Source organism: Notothenia rossii (genome assembly GCF_949606895.1).
Source record: "Notothenia rossii genome assembly, chromosome: 3".
Classification (NCBI taxonomy): domain Eukaryota; kingdom Metazoa; phylum Chordata; class Actinopteri; order Perciformes; family Nototheniidae; genus Notothenia; species Notothenia rossii.
In genome coordinates, this window is record NC_136901.1 from 71,152,143 (window position 1) to 71,166,519 (window position 14,377).

General features: G+C 41.9%; 1 protein-coding gene across 7 annotated transcripts in view; it reads right to left on the reverse strand.

Annotated features, from left to right (window-relative positions):
- Window positions 1-14,377, reverse strand: part of unc5a (unc-5 netrin receptor A) — a 129,500-nt gene that overhangs the window by 39,912 nt on the left and 75,211 nt on the right. For all 7 annotated transcript variants that reach the window (XM_079669101.1, XM_079669100.1, XM_079669099.1 and 4 more), the window contains exons 3-4: window positions 2,221-2,364; window positions 565-668 (exon numbers count right to left, since the gene is read on the reverse strand). In XM_079669101.1, the coding sequence (XP_079525227.1) occupies window positions 565-668; window positions 2,221-2,364 (248 nt within the window). The remainder of the gene's footprint in view (window positions 1-564; window positions 669-2,220; window positions 2,365-14,377) is intronic.

Sequence of the window (14,377 nt, forward strand, 5' to 3'; positions counted from 1 at the left end):
GGTCTCTGGGCTGTCTGAGTGGCTGGCCTAACCTCCTCTTGTGTTGTTATTAGAGCGGTTAGTGCCTATATGGGACCTGGTGGACGCAGCAGAAGAGGTGAAACAGCTGGCCCCCGTCTGGTCCTCTAAACACAGACACACAGCACCCAGAGACGTAAAGAGAAAGGGAGAGAGTTGAGCAGAACAAGAGGGTACGAGACACACAGGACGTGGAGAGACGGCAGAGAGATAGAGAATTAGATAGGGAGAGAGGGAGGCAAATAGACCCATTAATTATGGATGGGCCTTTAGAGATGCCAAACGGGGAGTGAAGCCTCCAAGCCTATCCTGAGTGATGTGACGAGGCGCTGTGATATACGGCTTCTCAGAGATGTAAGGGAGATAATAAATCAATAATGGGGAATAATTAGAGGTGTAATTTATCCGTACAGGGTTGACTGTTCCCTGCTGGAGATGCTGGGGAGCTAATCCTGAGATACTTTTTGCTCTTTGTACTCCTGGTGAGGAAAGGGTAAAGGGATGCTAGATGTGGGCTTATAAATATCTTCTGTATCCATGTCTCACCTCGGCTTGTGGCACCCCCTCGGGGGGATGGCAGCGCAGTAACACCTCCTGGTCCAATGTAACCTCTTTACCCTGCGGCTCCTCCTCAAAGTTCTTTCTCAGGTCTGAAAAAAGACAGGGAGAGACAAAACCAATTAGGATGTTTGTACGAGCTTGTGAGATTCAAAATGAAATACTTCCTTCCACGAAACTTAGCTCTGAGGTTTCAACATTTCCTTCTCTCTGGAAATGTCCACCCGTGGCGTCGCTGAGCATGTCGCACTCCAGTTGGCCTCTAAGCCACACAGGGATCTGTGGCACCAACCATGTTGCTTATTACAGGCTGCCTGGCTGGTTCAGAAATGCTTGTCTGCTGCCAGAGGGGCCCGGCATCAACCAAAAGCAATTGCATTACCCCTCACTCGTCCCCTACCACCCACTCTGCTCTCTCCAGCCCCCAGCCTCCATCTGTATGAGGGCTTGGAGCAGCCGCACGAAAACAGAGCCCTGAGGCGCCTGGACAAGAGCTCCTGCAAGCCTGGCTGCCTGCATGGGGCTTCACATTACGTCTCATTGGAAACTCTTACCATTGCAAGTCCTGCTATACAATTGTCCGTAAGCCCAGGCTGTACATTACACAGGTAAAACTGGCAACGCTTATTTGCTTATTTCTCACGAGTGAAAATGAATGCAAGGCAATTTGTATAAAATGAGATGGACAGGATGCTCATAGCTGGCAGGTTGGAGCACGTTTAATGTGTTCACCCCGGGTCATGCATCAGTAATGTGTTATTGTGTTGTGAGAGGCTGAGGGTGTGGCTTTATGCCCCCGTGCATTTTCTTTAAACAGATGTTGTGTCTGTCCTGACCAATCATTATATTAGGAAAAGCAGAGAGTTTCATGACATTCAATTTAATTAAAACCGATCTAATTGGACTGGGGAGACTTAAGATATAACACTCCTGGAAGGCTCAAATGTATGCGGATTTGTGTGCATGCACACATTATTGTTTTTTGGCACGTGGCCTTATCTTACATGGAACTCTTTTTGTTCAGCTCGCAAACAAGGTCGGATAATGAATGTGTGTTTTCAAATGGGTCGGAGACAGCGCTGCGTACGGCTCTGTGTGGAATAATGCATATTTATGTGGGAATAAATAGGCGGAATGCTTTAAAATACTCAAATGTGAAATGGCTTCTCCTAATAAAGCTGTTGAGGCTGAGCGAGGGATGTGTCTGTGTTCCCCAGACAGATTTATGATTACTGCACAGCAATAGATTTCAAATCTCTGTTTATTCCGGTTACTTTCACAGGGTTCATCTTGATGTACTGTAACCAGTGAAAAATATGCTCATGAATGCTCAATTTAGTGTTCTATTTGTTTCCCCAAGACTTCCTTTAAACAGATGCATTAATCTCAGTTTATCCCTGCCACGGGTAACATATTTTCTTAATAACTACAATTGCCTAAAGATGATCTAGGTAAATTGTAATCACAGTAATGCACCGTAGTGCACAGAGAGCTTCTGGGCTGGTTGGTAAATGAAAGTTACTCCCTACACTACCACGCAAGGTGAAAAATCATCATGCTAATATCCTCTTATTGCAAACAGACATGCAATATGTTGCAGAAATGTCATTTGTAATGACAGTGATGTTTTTAAAGTGCACTCACAAGCAATCCTGATGTACGCTTTTTGGCTCTTCTGCGTTCCGGTGGTGCTCCAGGCGACGCACTGACACCAGTACTCATCCAGACCGAAGATCTTCTCCACCTGCTGTCTGGTTATGTCAATTGTCACCTGCATGATTGGCAGCGCTGCAAAGCAAACACAGGCAGTAATCAAAATGGTGAAATTAAGGGGGGGGGGGGGGTAGGGGGATCAAGTTTATCCCGATCAGCTCATTTGATGGAGCCAAACAATTAAGTGACCATGAGTATTTCTTCCCAGAAAGAAAACAAAATGAGCTCTTCTGAATCCTTTAGTACATTTTGTACCTTGAACTAAATCGGTGAGGTAATTTAGAAAAAAAGGTTTGCAGAATAAACAAGCATAGAACCATAATCATATATAAACAAAGTGCTTGTTAACCGAGGAAAATGAGAAGAGAGGCTCACAGCTATCCTTGGTGTAATTCGGAGGCGTTAAAACCAACAGTTGAAAAGGAACAAGGAAGCGCTAAACAAACAAAAATATTCAGCACGACCTGCCTCTATTATTAAATCCACGAGGGGGGGAATAGTACACATCTATGGAGTATATACACAACAGTGTTGATGTAAGCTTTATTGCTTTTCAAGTAAAGACATCGCTTCTCAAAACAAAAGAAAATTGCGAGAAAATCCCTTCTGCTTAACTGTCCAAACAACACAGTGTTGTTAGAGTCCGGTATTTTTTTATATTTCTTAGCAATCCTTCATTTCATTTTCCTTTGACCTTTTATTTGGGACCTGTAATCCAGAGGTATTTTATATATATCAAGCTACGACCTTGATCCCTACGACGTGTCCTACTTTCTCTACCCTCTGATCAAGAGATTGCTGCGTTTCCCTCAGCTTCCAGCCCTCTCTCACTCCATCTCATCTTTTCTCCCAGGGGTCTTTTTATGAACACAGAACATTTAACAGTCACAGAGGGCACACATTAAAAGCTGTATATTTAAGTCTCAATGTAGAGCTGCTCTTCTATTGCCATTTACATAAAGGCACTTTGTGACCCTCCTCTCACTCACACACTTGATCTGTGTGCGGTAATCATTCCCCTCCAGACTGAGGCGAGCTGACGTTTGGCTAAGTGGCACCTATCAGACCATCAAACCTATACAGCAATTACAGAAAGCTCTTGTGCTGATACAGAGCATTGAACAAACTGAAAACGAGGATTTTTTAGTAAACAATTTGAGGCAAACTGTGCGTGGATCTGTAGAGGCCTTTGTCCCATTGGTGACATAAGCTGTCAGGGAAGAAAGCAGAGTGGCTCCACTGCTGGCCGCCACGTGTTGAGAAGTAGCTGTAAGGGTCACTGGTGGACCCCCCCCCCCATGTATTAGCATCTAAACGCAGTAGATTTTGCAATATGCGTTCTTGGTAAATGCGAGTATACATGCAGTAAATGGCCCGGAAGCGCCACCTCAAGTTAACAGCGTCCCCTTGCTATGTGTTAGTCTCCGGAAAAAAAACAAGGAGAAAGGTAATATTTGTGTGTTTCCATTGGCTTTAATAATTCAGCCAAATAACTGTCAAAAAAGTTGAAATAAAAGTCTGGATTGAGGAATTCACTCTCATTTACTCACTTTCTTTCCCTCTCAACTCTAGCTCTACCGTATGTGTGTGTGTGTGTGTGTGTGTGTGTGTGTGTGTGTGTGTGTGTGTGTGTGTGTGTGTGTGTGTGTGTGTGTGTGTGTGTGCAGGGAGTGTGTGTCACAGACTGAGAGCACCTCGAGGCTAAAATAAATGCCCAAAGTAACAAAATGGGCACTAGAGAGAATCAACAAATGGAGCAGAAGAAACCTCCCTTTTTGAACCAGCAGCATGGCAACATTTGGCTTTCACCTTGAACAACAGAAAACATTTTGAGTTCTCTACATATACCTATATCTAAGAACAATGGTTATGTTTGCAGTTTGCGTGTTCTACAAAAAAGTGAGCCGGGGAATCCACATAATTAATGAAATGAAGTCTAATGTAGCAAGAGCAGCAGTTTTTGTGTAACACTTACACAGGCAGCAATCTCGCTCACTGGGGAGGGATTTGAGAGGGGGTATTATTATATTTAGTTTAATATGTGTGTGCGTGTTAGTCGTTAATAAAATGCTATGTATGCACACATGGATGGAACAATAGTACAGTTGCAGTCTGGAGGGGGGAGATAGAAGAGATCAATCTGTGCCCCCTACAACGAGAAAGTTAAATTAAACTTAATTCTGACACTTTTACAGCCTTGGATATAAGGAACAATGGAAACATCGGATTTAGACTTAGCTCAGCAGTTTATGTGGGCAAAATAATTGGGAAAAACATTTGAATACATTTAGAATTTATCAATAAGCGGTGTCCAGTTGGTTATATGGCTCTACTTACCGCAGAAATTCATTTGATTAATGCAAACCTTCCTTATTCATTGAGCTAGAGGCTGAAAGGAATAGATGAGTATGGAGATGCAAAGAATGAACAATAGGGACCTGAAGTGAGAAATCCTGAGAGGAGCAATTTGAAGCTCTCCTTGCCGGGGTAATTGCATTCCATTTTCTTATCTCTTCCTGTCTCCATAATTACCTGCTTTCTGTGTCCGACACCTTCCAGTAACACTGCAGTGATTCACTCTGTCCAATTTCACTCCAATTAATAAGAAGGACAAAATAATCTCATCACTTTGTGAACAAAATGGGACTGTAATTTTTATAGCAGCTAATAATGATTGGACAGGCTGCTATTTACTGTTGTTATCCAAAGTCTATTCCACTGGCAGGTCTGTCAGCAAAACACAACTTTATGAAAACCACTCATAGGTGACTGATGTGGCAACTACACCACTGATTCATATTAAGCTATGCTCAGGATTTTTGAAAACGGACACCCTTCTGACTCAGTAATATCAATATCGATTTATAAAATGGTGCTCGGCTGCCTCTCTAAGGTGTTAGGAACTAAAGAGAGTAAGATAGTCAAATTAACACTTTCTTTTACCTTTCCAGTAAGATATTCAGCGTTCACTTAACATCCCTGTTAAACGATAATTAAAACATGACATGATTCCCGCAGCCTTCGGTTTGATCTGCGGTCCATTTATAAATGAGCTCATATCCAGAAACCGCAGTGAAATGAAAACTTTAAAAGGATGATTATGTGATTGACACTGTGAGAATTCTGGGCTTACAGCTGGAGCCCTGGAGAGTTTATGTTTTATGATTGGCGTGCAATGGGGGCAACTTACTCAGCTGTACTTACCCATAATATATATACAAATCTCCAAGCTTTGTAATATTACACTGAAATTAAGAAGTAATGCATGCTTCCACGGAGACACAGACTCATACCAGTACCAATATCAATAGAAAGCTGCTGTCTTTTGGTAGTAAATACAATTCTCACTCAAATTCCCAAATGTAAAAATGTTTGATTAATATGCATAACATGTTCTTTGACACATTGATACTATTGATACCAGTGCTGTAATTCACAAGACCTGGCAACTGCAGTTCCAATAGTATAAACACAATTAGTTCAAAAGGAACACATTTGATCAGTCCTTGTAGAAATATAATCTATTTAAAGGTGTCACTGTATGTTTGTGCATATATTAAATGAGACAGATAGTTCAGGAAGTATTAGTTCAAAATTACACTACAGTTTATCTCTGAGACTATAACAAGGAGAATTGGAGACTGCCCAATGTTGTGAAGGCCCGTTATCCAAAATCCATTAATCCAACCCCCCGTTTACCTTAAAACAAATGCTAACTGCTCCGATTATACACAGTCCCTGCAACAAACCAAAGAATGTGGCTAATTATTATGCAGAATAACTACAATATCTTATATCCTACTATGGCATATCAACTGCCCTACTCTGCCTCTGATTGGCTACAATTGGTTGCCTTCGCTGGTAAGGTTAAGGCATATTGGTTGGCATCAGGGTAAAACTATCAGAGACGTCAATCAGACAAACCTATTGTCAAAGTCTAAAGATATATTTTATTCAAATTAAATAAAGCTAGCTGACTGTAAAAGTGTGACTTTCAAACGGACTCCTGTGAGTTACCTAAGCCTATAAAGTTCTGTTAATCAACGATTCGCGAGTAAAGCAGACAGCGAAGCTGCACGGCTAGTTTCTAAAAAGGAGTATCTGTAAAAGCATCCAGGCTCTGCACTCTGAGTGATGCCAAAGCAAACACACTATTCTGCCTCAAGACTTTCAACAAATAAAACAAAATACAAAAAAAAAAGACTAGAAGAGATGCAGAGTGGATGACTTCATGAATTAACTGACCTGACTATTGTACGAGGGAGCTTGTTGCACAGTCTTCAGGCAATTGAGTACAAGAAAAGCTATTACTGGAGCCAATGGCACACAAAAACAGACACAAAGGATGCGGCAACATTTACTGTACTGTGCTCTATAGGAATCTGCAGCAAGGACAAGATTATTTACACATGCACTCCATTAAAATGTAAAAATAGCCCTTACAGTAACAAAAAGGAAGAAGTCACAACGTGAGTGACGGGACCACGGACATCTTTGTGTGTGTGATTGTCGGATGAATTTCCTCTTAAGCCAGCAGAGGTTCAACACACAGAGGGTAAACATCATTGGACTCAATCCCGGGTGAGTCGATATTGGGATTGTCTGAGTGCGGGACTTTATTTTTCTCTCCCTCACTCTTGTTTTCGCAGGCTGTGACCTCAATTCCATAGGGGTCATTTGCTTATCAAAGGCATGGACTGGAACTTGCAGGTCCTGAGTGTGTGTTTCATTGTGACCAAGGAAATTCAATTAGGCGGCATCCCTACTGTGTGTGTTGCTGGGATTCATCAGTGGATATAGAGGGATTAAGGTCGGGTGATTCTACATCAGGGGAATACACCATTTCAAGGGGTAAGAGTTCACAATGGTTGAAGGGAGACATTGCAGATGAATGCTTTTAAGAAACTTGTCAAAAGCATGCTGTAAGTGTTTCATTTCCTCCTGTGTTTCTTTTTTGTCCAATGTGGCATCAGTGTCATCACCGGCACTGAGTGTCCAGGGCTCCCACAATGCCCTCTTCCTCAGACCAATGATTTCAGCTTTTATATATAAAAACTGAGATCCTGGCAACAATAGGCTGTCAGAAAACAACTTTAGAGCTCAACTTCTAGTTAACGTCATTCTGAAAACACTTGCATCACAACCTGGAAAGTATTTCCATGTGTAAACACTCCAAAGTGAACTCTAGGTCACAGAGGCGAGGTCATAACTGCTTTATCATCAAGTCTTCAGACTTTCATTACCATGTAAAGCAGTGTGGTGATGGGTGGCCCATGCTACCTGACGGGGAGAGTGGAGTATGGGAGGTGGCGCCATAAGCATCCGTCTCCCAACAAGGATAGCGTGGCCTTCTGAGTGAGGCATGGCTCTATTAAAAAGCAAGAGAGATGGGAACAGCAGAGTCAGGGGGGGAAGGGAGGCAGAATAGAAGCCCTGAGTTCACTGGGAATACAGCAGTCAGACCTCCCATTCATGTTGGTGAGGTTGCGATGCGAGACAGTGGGACAGCGTTCTGGGTCAAGGCTCTGCCTCCGGTTATGGCTAGCTTTTCAAGAGCTTCTTTTGATTGAGCTGTCCATTTTCCACAATGAATGCGCGCTGCAAGGCCCCCGCTGATGCTCTGAATGTCGTTACAGATTATTCATGGCTGACAAACAGGCAAGCAGGTAGTGCTCCAATCAATCCGGCGAGGTTCATTCCAATGCCACTTCAAGGAGACTCAGGTGGAGCCCTGACGGCAGGGTGAGGAGAGTAAATGGTGCTGGACTGAATGAACAGTTATGGATGCCATGGATTAATATGCCTGTTTTAAAAATATACTGAGCGACTGAAAGTGCATATGTCTTTAAATCTTCATAAAAGTTTTTATATTGTTAATACCAGACTGTGAAGATAACCATCAAAGGGTACAAACAAACAACTCTTTTTAGAAAGCAGAAGTGTTTAAAATGTCTGATTTATTTTTACCCATACCATAACCACGTGTATTTATTTAAGATTAACTAATGAAAGAAAAACAATATTGACTATTTGTTAAATAGAAAATACACAAAGTAATACAATCTGCAGTTGATTCTTTTCAAAACTAGGTTAGACTTGCATTGGGGTGTAATAGAAAAAAACGTCTCTTTGGATGACAGTCTCTTTTTCTACAAAATCACAACTGAACTGTGTTCCACTTCTTAACAAATACTGTTGACAGAAGTTGCAGCGCGTCCATGAACCCTCAACCAAAAACTGGAGATTATGAGATGCCAAGAGTGATTTCACCACAGTTAATGTGTCCAAGTAAAATATGTTGAGGGGCCAAACGCACGTCAGCCAAGTGTTAGAGATCAGCTTAAGAGAAAAATAACTACATATCACAACTCCAAATGTGCCTCTTCCAACAATAAAATAAAAAGTGATTGAAACGTCAGATTTACACAGAGATATGTGAGGGGATAAGATGCTGATTGGAAAAGTTTGAGCTTTATAGTATAGTTATTAATGATGTACACACGTTGCATGCCCCTATGAGAGTGAGATGTCACTCGGCAAGACATTTCACTGCCATATTCATCAGTGACAACAAATGCACACAGGATATCACAACAATGCGCAGCGCAGTGTACATAAAAGTGTTTTGGTTGCACAGGTGTTCGCAGGTTGGGAACGTGATAATGAATTGACAGATAAAACTTCAAAATAGATTTTACTTTTCCGCTTTCACCGAGTGCAGACATCACATGGCATACGACACTGAATACGGTGTCTGTTTGCATGTTTCCACATTTACATCTAGCCACAAGCCTACACAACTGATGACATCAAACGGACATTAATTCAAAGCAATGGATTTTTCTATTTACACCGCCCCTCTGTAATTCGTTTACCTAACCTTTTCTTAATAGCAACTATATACACACACGGAGACAGGGCTGTGATTTACCTCTGTGCCCTTACCAAAGTGCCCCTGGTGTAATTACTCGCCATCCAATATCCTGACCCCGATGATTGGCAAGAGCAGAACATTCTATATGCAACAGTCTTCAGGCTGGGAGTGACTGGGAACCTGCTCCTTTATCTCCCACACACACCTTGTCCTACCTTGAATGAGAACAAGTCGGAGGTGAAGGCCTTGAGCACTTTGCTTCTGCTTCCATTACATTCTGCAGAGTGGGAGGATCTGATAGAACGTTACCCACATGAAAGCCCTGATAATTTGCTCGGGCTAACATGTTTCTCTCCCCCTTGTCTGACATGGCCTTGGGCGCTGAAGTAAATAAGGAAAACTGCTTCAGGTAAGTCAGCCTAGCTGCCATCTGCTTGAAGAGTGCTCTGTGCCATACAAATTGCATTAGGGTTTCCCCCTCCCTGCTCACGTTCGGTTGGTTCCTCTTTAGTCTTTGGCCGGCAGTGTTGCCGGAGATAGAAGACAGAGGTTTTTGGTAATCCAATGAAGGTACGTGGGCGAATGTAAATATTGAGCACAACAAACATCCTTCAGTAAACAGCCTGAGGGAAAACAGAGGCTACGAAAGTGATTCTACAAAACTCCAAAAAAGATTTTTTGAAGTAATGAAATCCACATTTGTTCTTATAATAATAATTCTGTATTTGTGGCTAACGACTCGTATTATAAAACAAACTAAAGTAGATGTCTGTTTAGCACTGCTTTCATTTTGTGGAAATGTTGGTGTCATCACATATGCCTTTGTCAGGTAGAAAAATCATCCAATGAACATCAAGAAAATATTTAGATTCATGCATTATCTGAAAGTATTGAAGCCCCTTTGAACTTGCACTTCAAACTGAAGCTCTTGCCCTCACTTATAATTCACATAGTCTACCACTTAAAGGCTGTGTAGCCTCCCTGCCTTACAAGTTAAGGAGAAAAAAGGCCTATGACGAAGGTTTAAAAGAAGTCTGCCTTTTCTTGTTAAGGATTTAAAACCTGTGGATAATTTGTCATCCCATGGCATAAAATTCACCGACTTTAAGGCATCAAGAGAAACCTTCAGATAGTCAGTTTTAACATTGTGCTGTGATGTACTGTAGATACAGATCCGTTGTATGTCTCAGAATCAATGCTTCTTGAAAATGTGTAGGATAAAGAAATACCTCTTATAGTCTTATCCACCACCCTCACACATGACACACAAGAGGCTCTCCTCCAGACAACAGCAGCTAAAATAGGTCTTTCTAGGTAGCCTCACATAAGAGATTAAAATAAAGCAGTATTTTAAGATTTAAATCGTGCATAATATCCTAAAATAATATGTTTATTTTTGCCGAAGAAAATCATTTTGTACAGAATTTATGTACAGTAGGTGTAGGAAATTAGAGAATGGCTAGATCTTAAAAGACCTTTAATCTCTTTAAATCTCCCGCTTGCCCCAGAGGTCATATGGCGTTGAGTCTACACAGTTCTCCTTCCAATGTGGAGCCTGTTGTTGAGTCGACTTTAATGCAACGCATGAGGGGATGAAGTGCTGCAGACCGAACACGGACTGAGTCTTTAAATATTAATTTCTTTGTTCAAATGTGACTGTTTTAATTATTAATACGATAGATGCGAGACGGAGAATTGTGAACTTATAAATAACCCGACGCTGAAAAGGGAGAAAATTGAGTGAAAGTACACAGTGGGCCCCTGGAGCTTGGTTTAACAATGGAGGTATGAACAATAATTATGTGTACAGATGCAGCAGAGGTTAAACACTTCCTTAAAAAGGAAAAATAATGATTTAAAAAAGCTGACTACAAAGACAGGAGATTTGCAAAGATCACAACTGGAGCTCATTTCCATTTTCCATTACCGATTAATCTGACGGTTATATTCTTGATTAAGTCCTTAATGACTTTGCCTATAAAATGTGAGAAAATGATGTCACAAAATTCCCAGACCTGTGTCAAAGCGGCATAGCTTTCAAGCAAAACCCAAAGACATCGAGTATATTATCAGAAAGGCAGCACATCTGCAAATTTGAGAAGCTGTAATCAATAAATATTTGGCAGAAGGTGAAAATAGTCTTTTCACTTTATTGCATTTCTTCTCATCATAACAGCAGGATGACCCAAGCAAAATGCAAATAGTACTCTGAAGAGTGCCGTGATTGAACACAGAAAAATAATTCTCTGCCTATTTAGGGCCTTTTCATACATGTTGCTCTGAGACTTTTTAAAAGATAGAAGGGAAACAAACAAACAAACAAACACCTGAAGAAGACAAACTCTCACTCTGAAACAACATGAATGAATACATTATTAATATAAATCCTGATGGCTCCCAGGCCAGGACCCGCTCCTTTGCTGTTGTCGGCATGCCTCATTAAACACCCGCCTCGATGAGAAGCCTTCCTCAAACACGTGCGGCTCTGCATCCTCTTCTTTGAGGGTTTGTGGTCGCCGCAGTAACCACACGACACAGAAGCCAGGAGTGTTATATGTGGGCAGGATGCCACTGATAATTGACTTGAGTTTCAGCTCCCTGAAACACGAGGCAGAACACATTAGTCTGCTGTAGTCTCCACTCACTGTGGGCTCACCTGAGACTGTGTTGAGAACTAAAAGCACTATACAGGTCAAGATGCTTTTGGTTGTATAAGCTTCACTTGATCTGTTTTTTGTGATGCTTCCAGGTGAAATCTTCTCCATATTTTACACAGCACTTCATGAGGACATTGAAACTATTGTTCTTCCCTCACAGCATAAAATAGTCACCACTATCCCATACCCAGGACACCCTGCAGCTTCTAGTTTAAACGGTAAGCTGCTGTTTGTTCCAGGACTGTGTAAAATACCTATACTGAAAGTCTACTTGGGGCCAAACACACAAAATATTAACTGTCAGCGACTCAATTCCTCTTCCTATCAAAAATCTCTGTGGACTATTTAGCTGTCAGCTCCCTCAATACACCCCCCAGCTCCACTATTTTTAAACGAATTTGAGCAGAGCAGGTGTTGATTGACACCACAAACTCCCACTCGGTCTCTCTCTGGCAGCATAACACTCATGTCTTCCATTTCCAAAGGCAGGGAAGGCAAGTTGAAAGATCCAATAATCGTACAGTGACAAAGGAAAAAATGAGGTAAAGAGTTTTGCTAAGAATCAAAATAGCAAGGCACGGGGGTTTACCGGCCCCCCTCTGATACATTCTGTATCTAACCAGCACATTTTGAGGCACATTATGGAATCCGAAGAAGTTTGCAACTTTGGCCTCTATTTCTCAGCACAAGGGTAGTACAAGTTGTCTGGGTAATGCGTGTGCTGCATTTCATTGCACCATACAGACACATTTTACTCGGTGTAGAAGAGCAGACATTGCCATGTAGCTCTGAGAACAAGATGCTTTCCACAAAAAAGGTACAAAAACTACTATGTGCCTTTAGAAATATAGATGAACATTAATTTGAATCTGTTATCATTCCTACTGCAAACGTGTTATACTGTGGGCCATGTAGCAGAGAGACCGCAATCTATAATCATTTAAAAATGATGAATTCCCTGTGCTCACACACACACTTTTAAATGCATTTTATTCACATGCAATTCCACATACACAAACTACAAATACAAAAGTTGAAAGGCTGTATTGATTACATGTCTGTCTTTACCTAACGGTGTAAATAAATTACTTGGACGGTGTAAAGAAAACACAGCTAAGAGTGTGGAATGCATTCCAACTTTCCGCTGGAGCACATCTTTTATGAGACTGAAAATTACTTAAGCTAAAGCAAAGCATGGGCCTGACACGGGATATGATTTGCTGGGAGGACAAAAGGCTTTGCATGTGGGAGATTGGAACGCCAGCGTTGTTGTTTTGACAAATGGTAATTATCTTTTTTTTACATCTTTTGTTCCACTAATTGCATTTAATTTTTTAATTCATTATTCCTGCATAGCAAGACCAACTTCAAAGGAACCGACAAACCTACTCCAAAGTTTAACATTAAAAAAAAAAACCCGGCTTGGATAGAGTCTGAGACACGTGGACCCTGTACGGGTGTATCGAAGAGATCAATCAGAACAGCTGGTTCCTTTTTAATTCTCCCTGACTCACTTTACTCCTGCTGCTCTAAACACACTTGCAGTCGTCTCAAGGCCGGACAAACACAGGCTTCAATTAAACCCACTTTTACTCTGAGGTGTGTTGGCTAGAAGGGCCTGGCCCCACACACACACACACACACACACACACACACACACACACACACACACACACACACACACACACACACACACACACACACACACACACACACACACACACACACACACACACACACACACACACACACACACACACACACACACACACACACACACACACACACACACACACACACACACACACACACACACACACACACACACACACACACACACACACACACACACACACACACACACACACACACACACACACACACACACACACACACACACACACACACACACACACACACACACACACACACACAGCTCGAGAAACAGAATAGCACCCGTTGGCAGATGTGTCACAGGAGAAATTCACCTTACCATCTGTTTTTCAGTGCCTCATCGCCAATTCCTTCCCCCTCCGTCCCGCAATCAAGGACAGGATGAAATACAAGACCCATTATGGGGAAGCAGCTAATAATGCATTATCAATTAGTCCCTCTGCTTACTGATCGATGCTTAGCAGGTGGTACAAGGCCATATTGTTCATTCAGGACTACATTGTCCTTTCCCTCCTGATTGCCTTAATGTCTTCTGTTCAGTAGATTATGGCTCACAGGTCTATCCGGCGTTGCTTGGATCGTGACAGGGCCGCTCTTAAACATTCCATTAAACATCATGTTTAATTGCTGTCGCGAGGCCCCTACACTATTAGGAAGACTCTGTTCTAAATTCCTCACAATTATGACAACAACAGCATCTGTGAGCTGCTTGCAAGCAGCAGCCTATAAGTGTGAAGCAAAGCCAATGTGGAAGTGCTTTACACCTGCATTATAAAACCCAGCAGTGCAGGAGTCCTCTGGTAGCAGAAATACATCAGATTGCATAGAAGTCTTTGAGAAAATGTCCCTACTTCTTACCCATTCATTTATGTCCTTTGTAAAC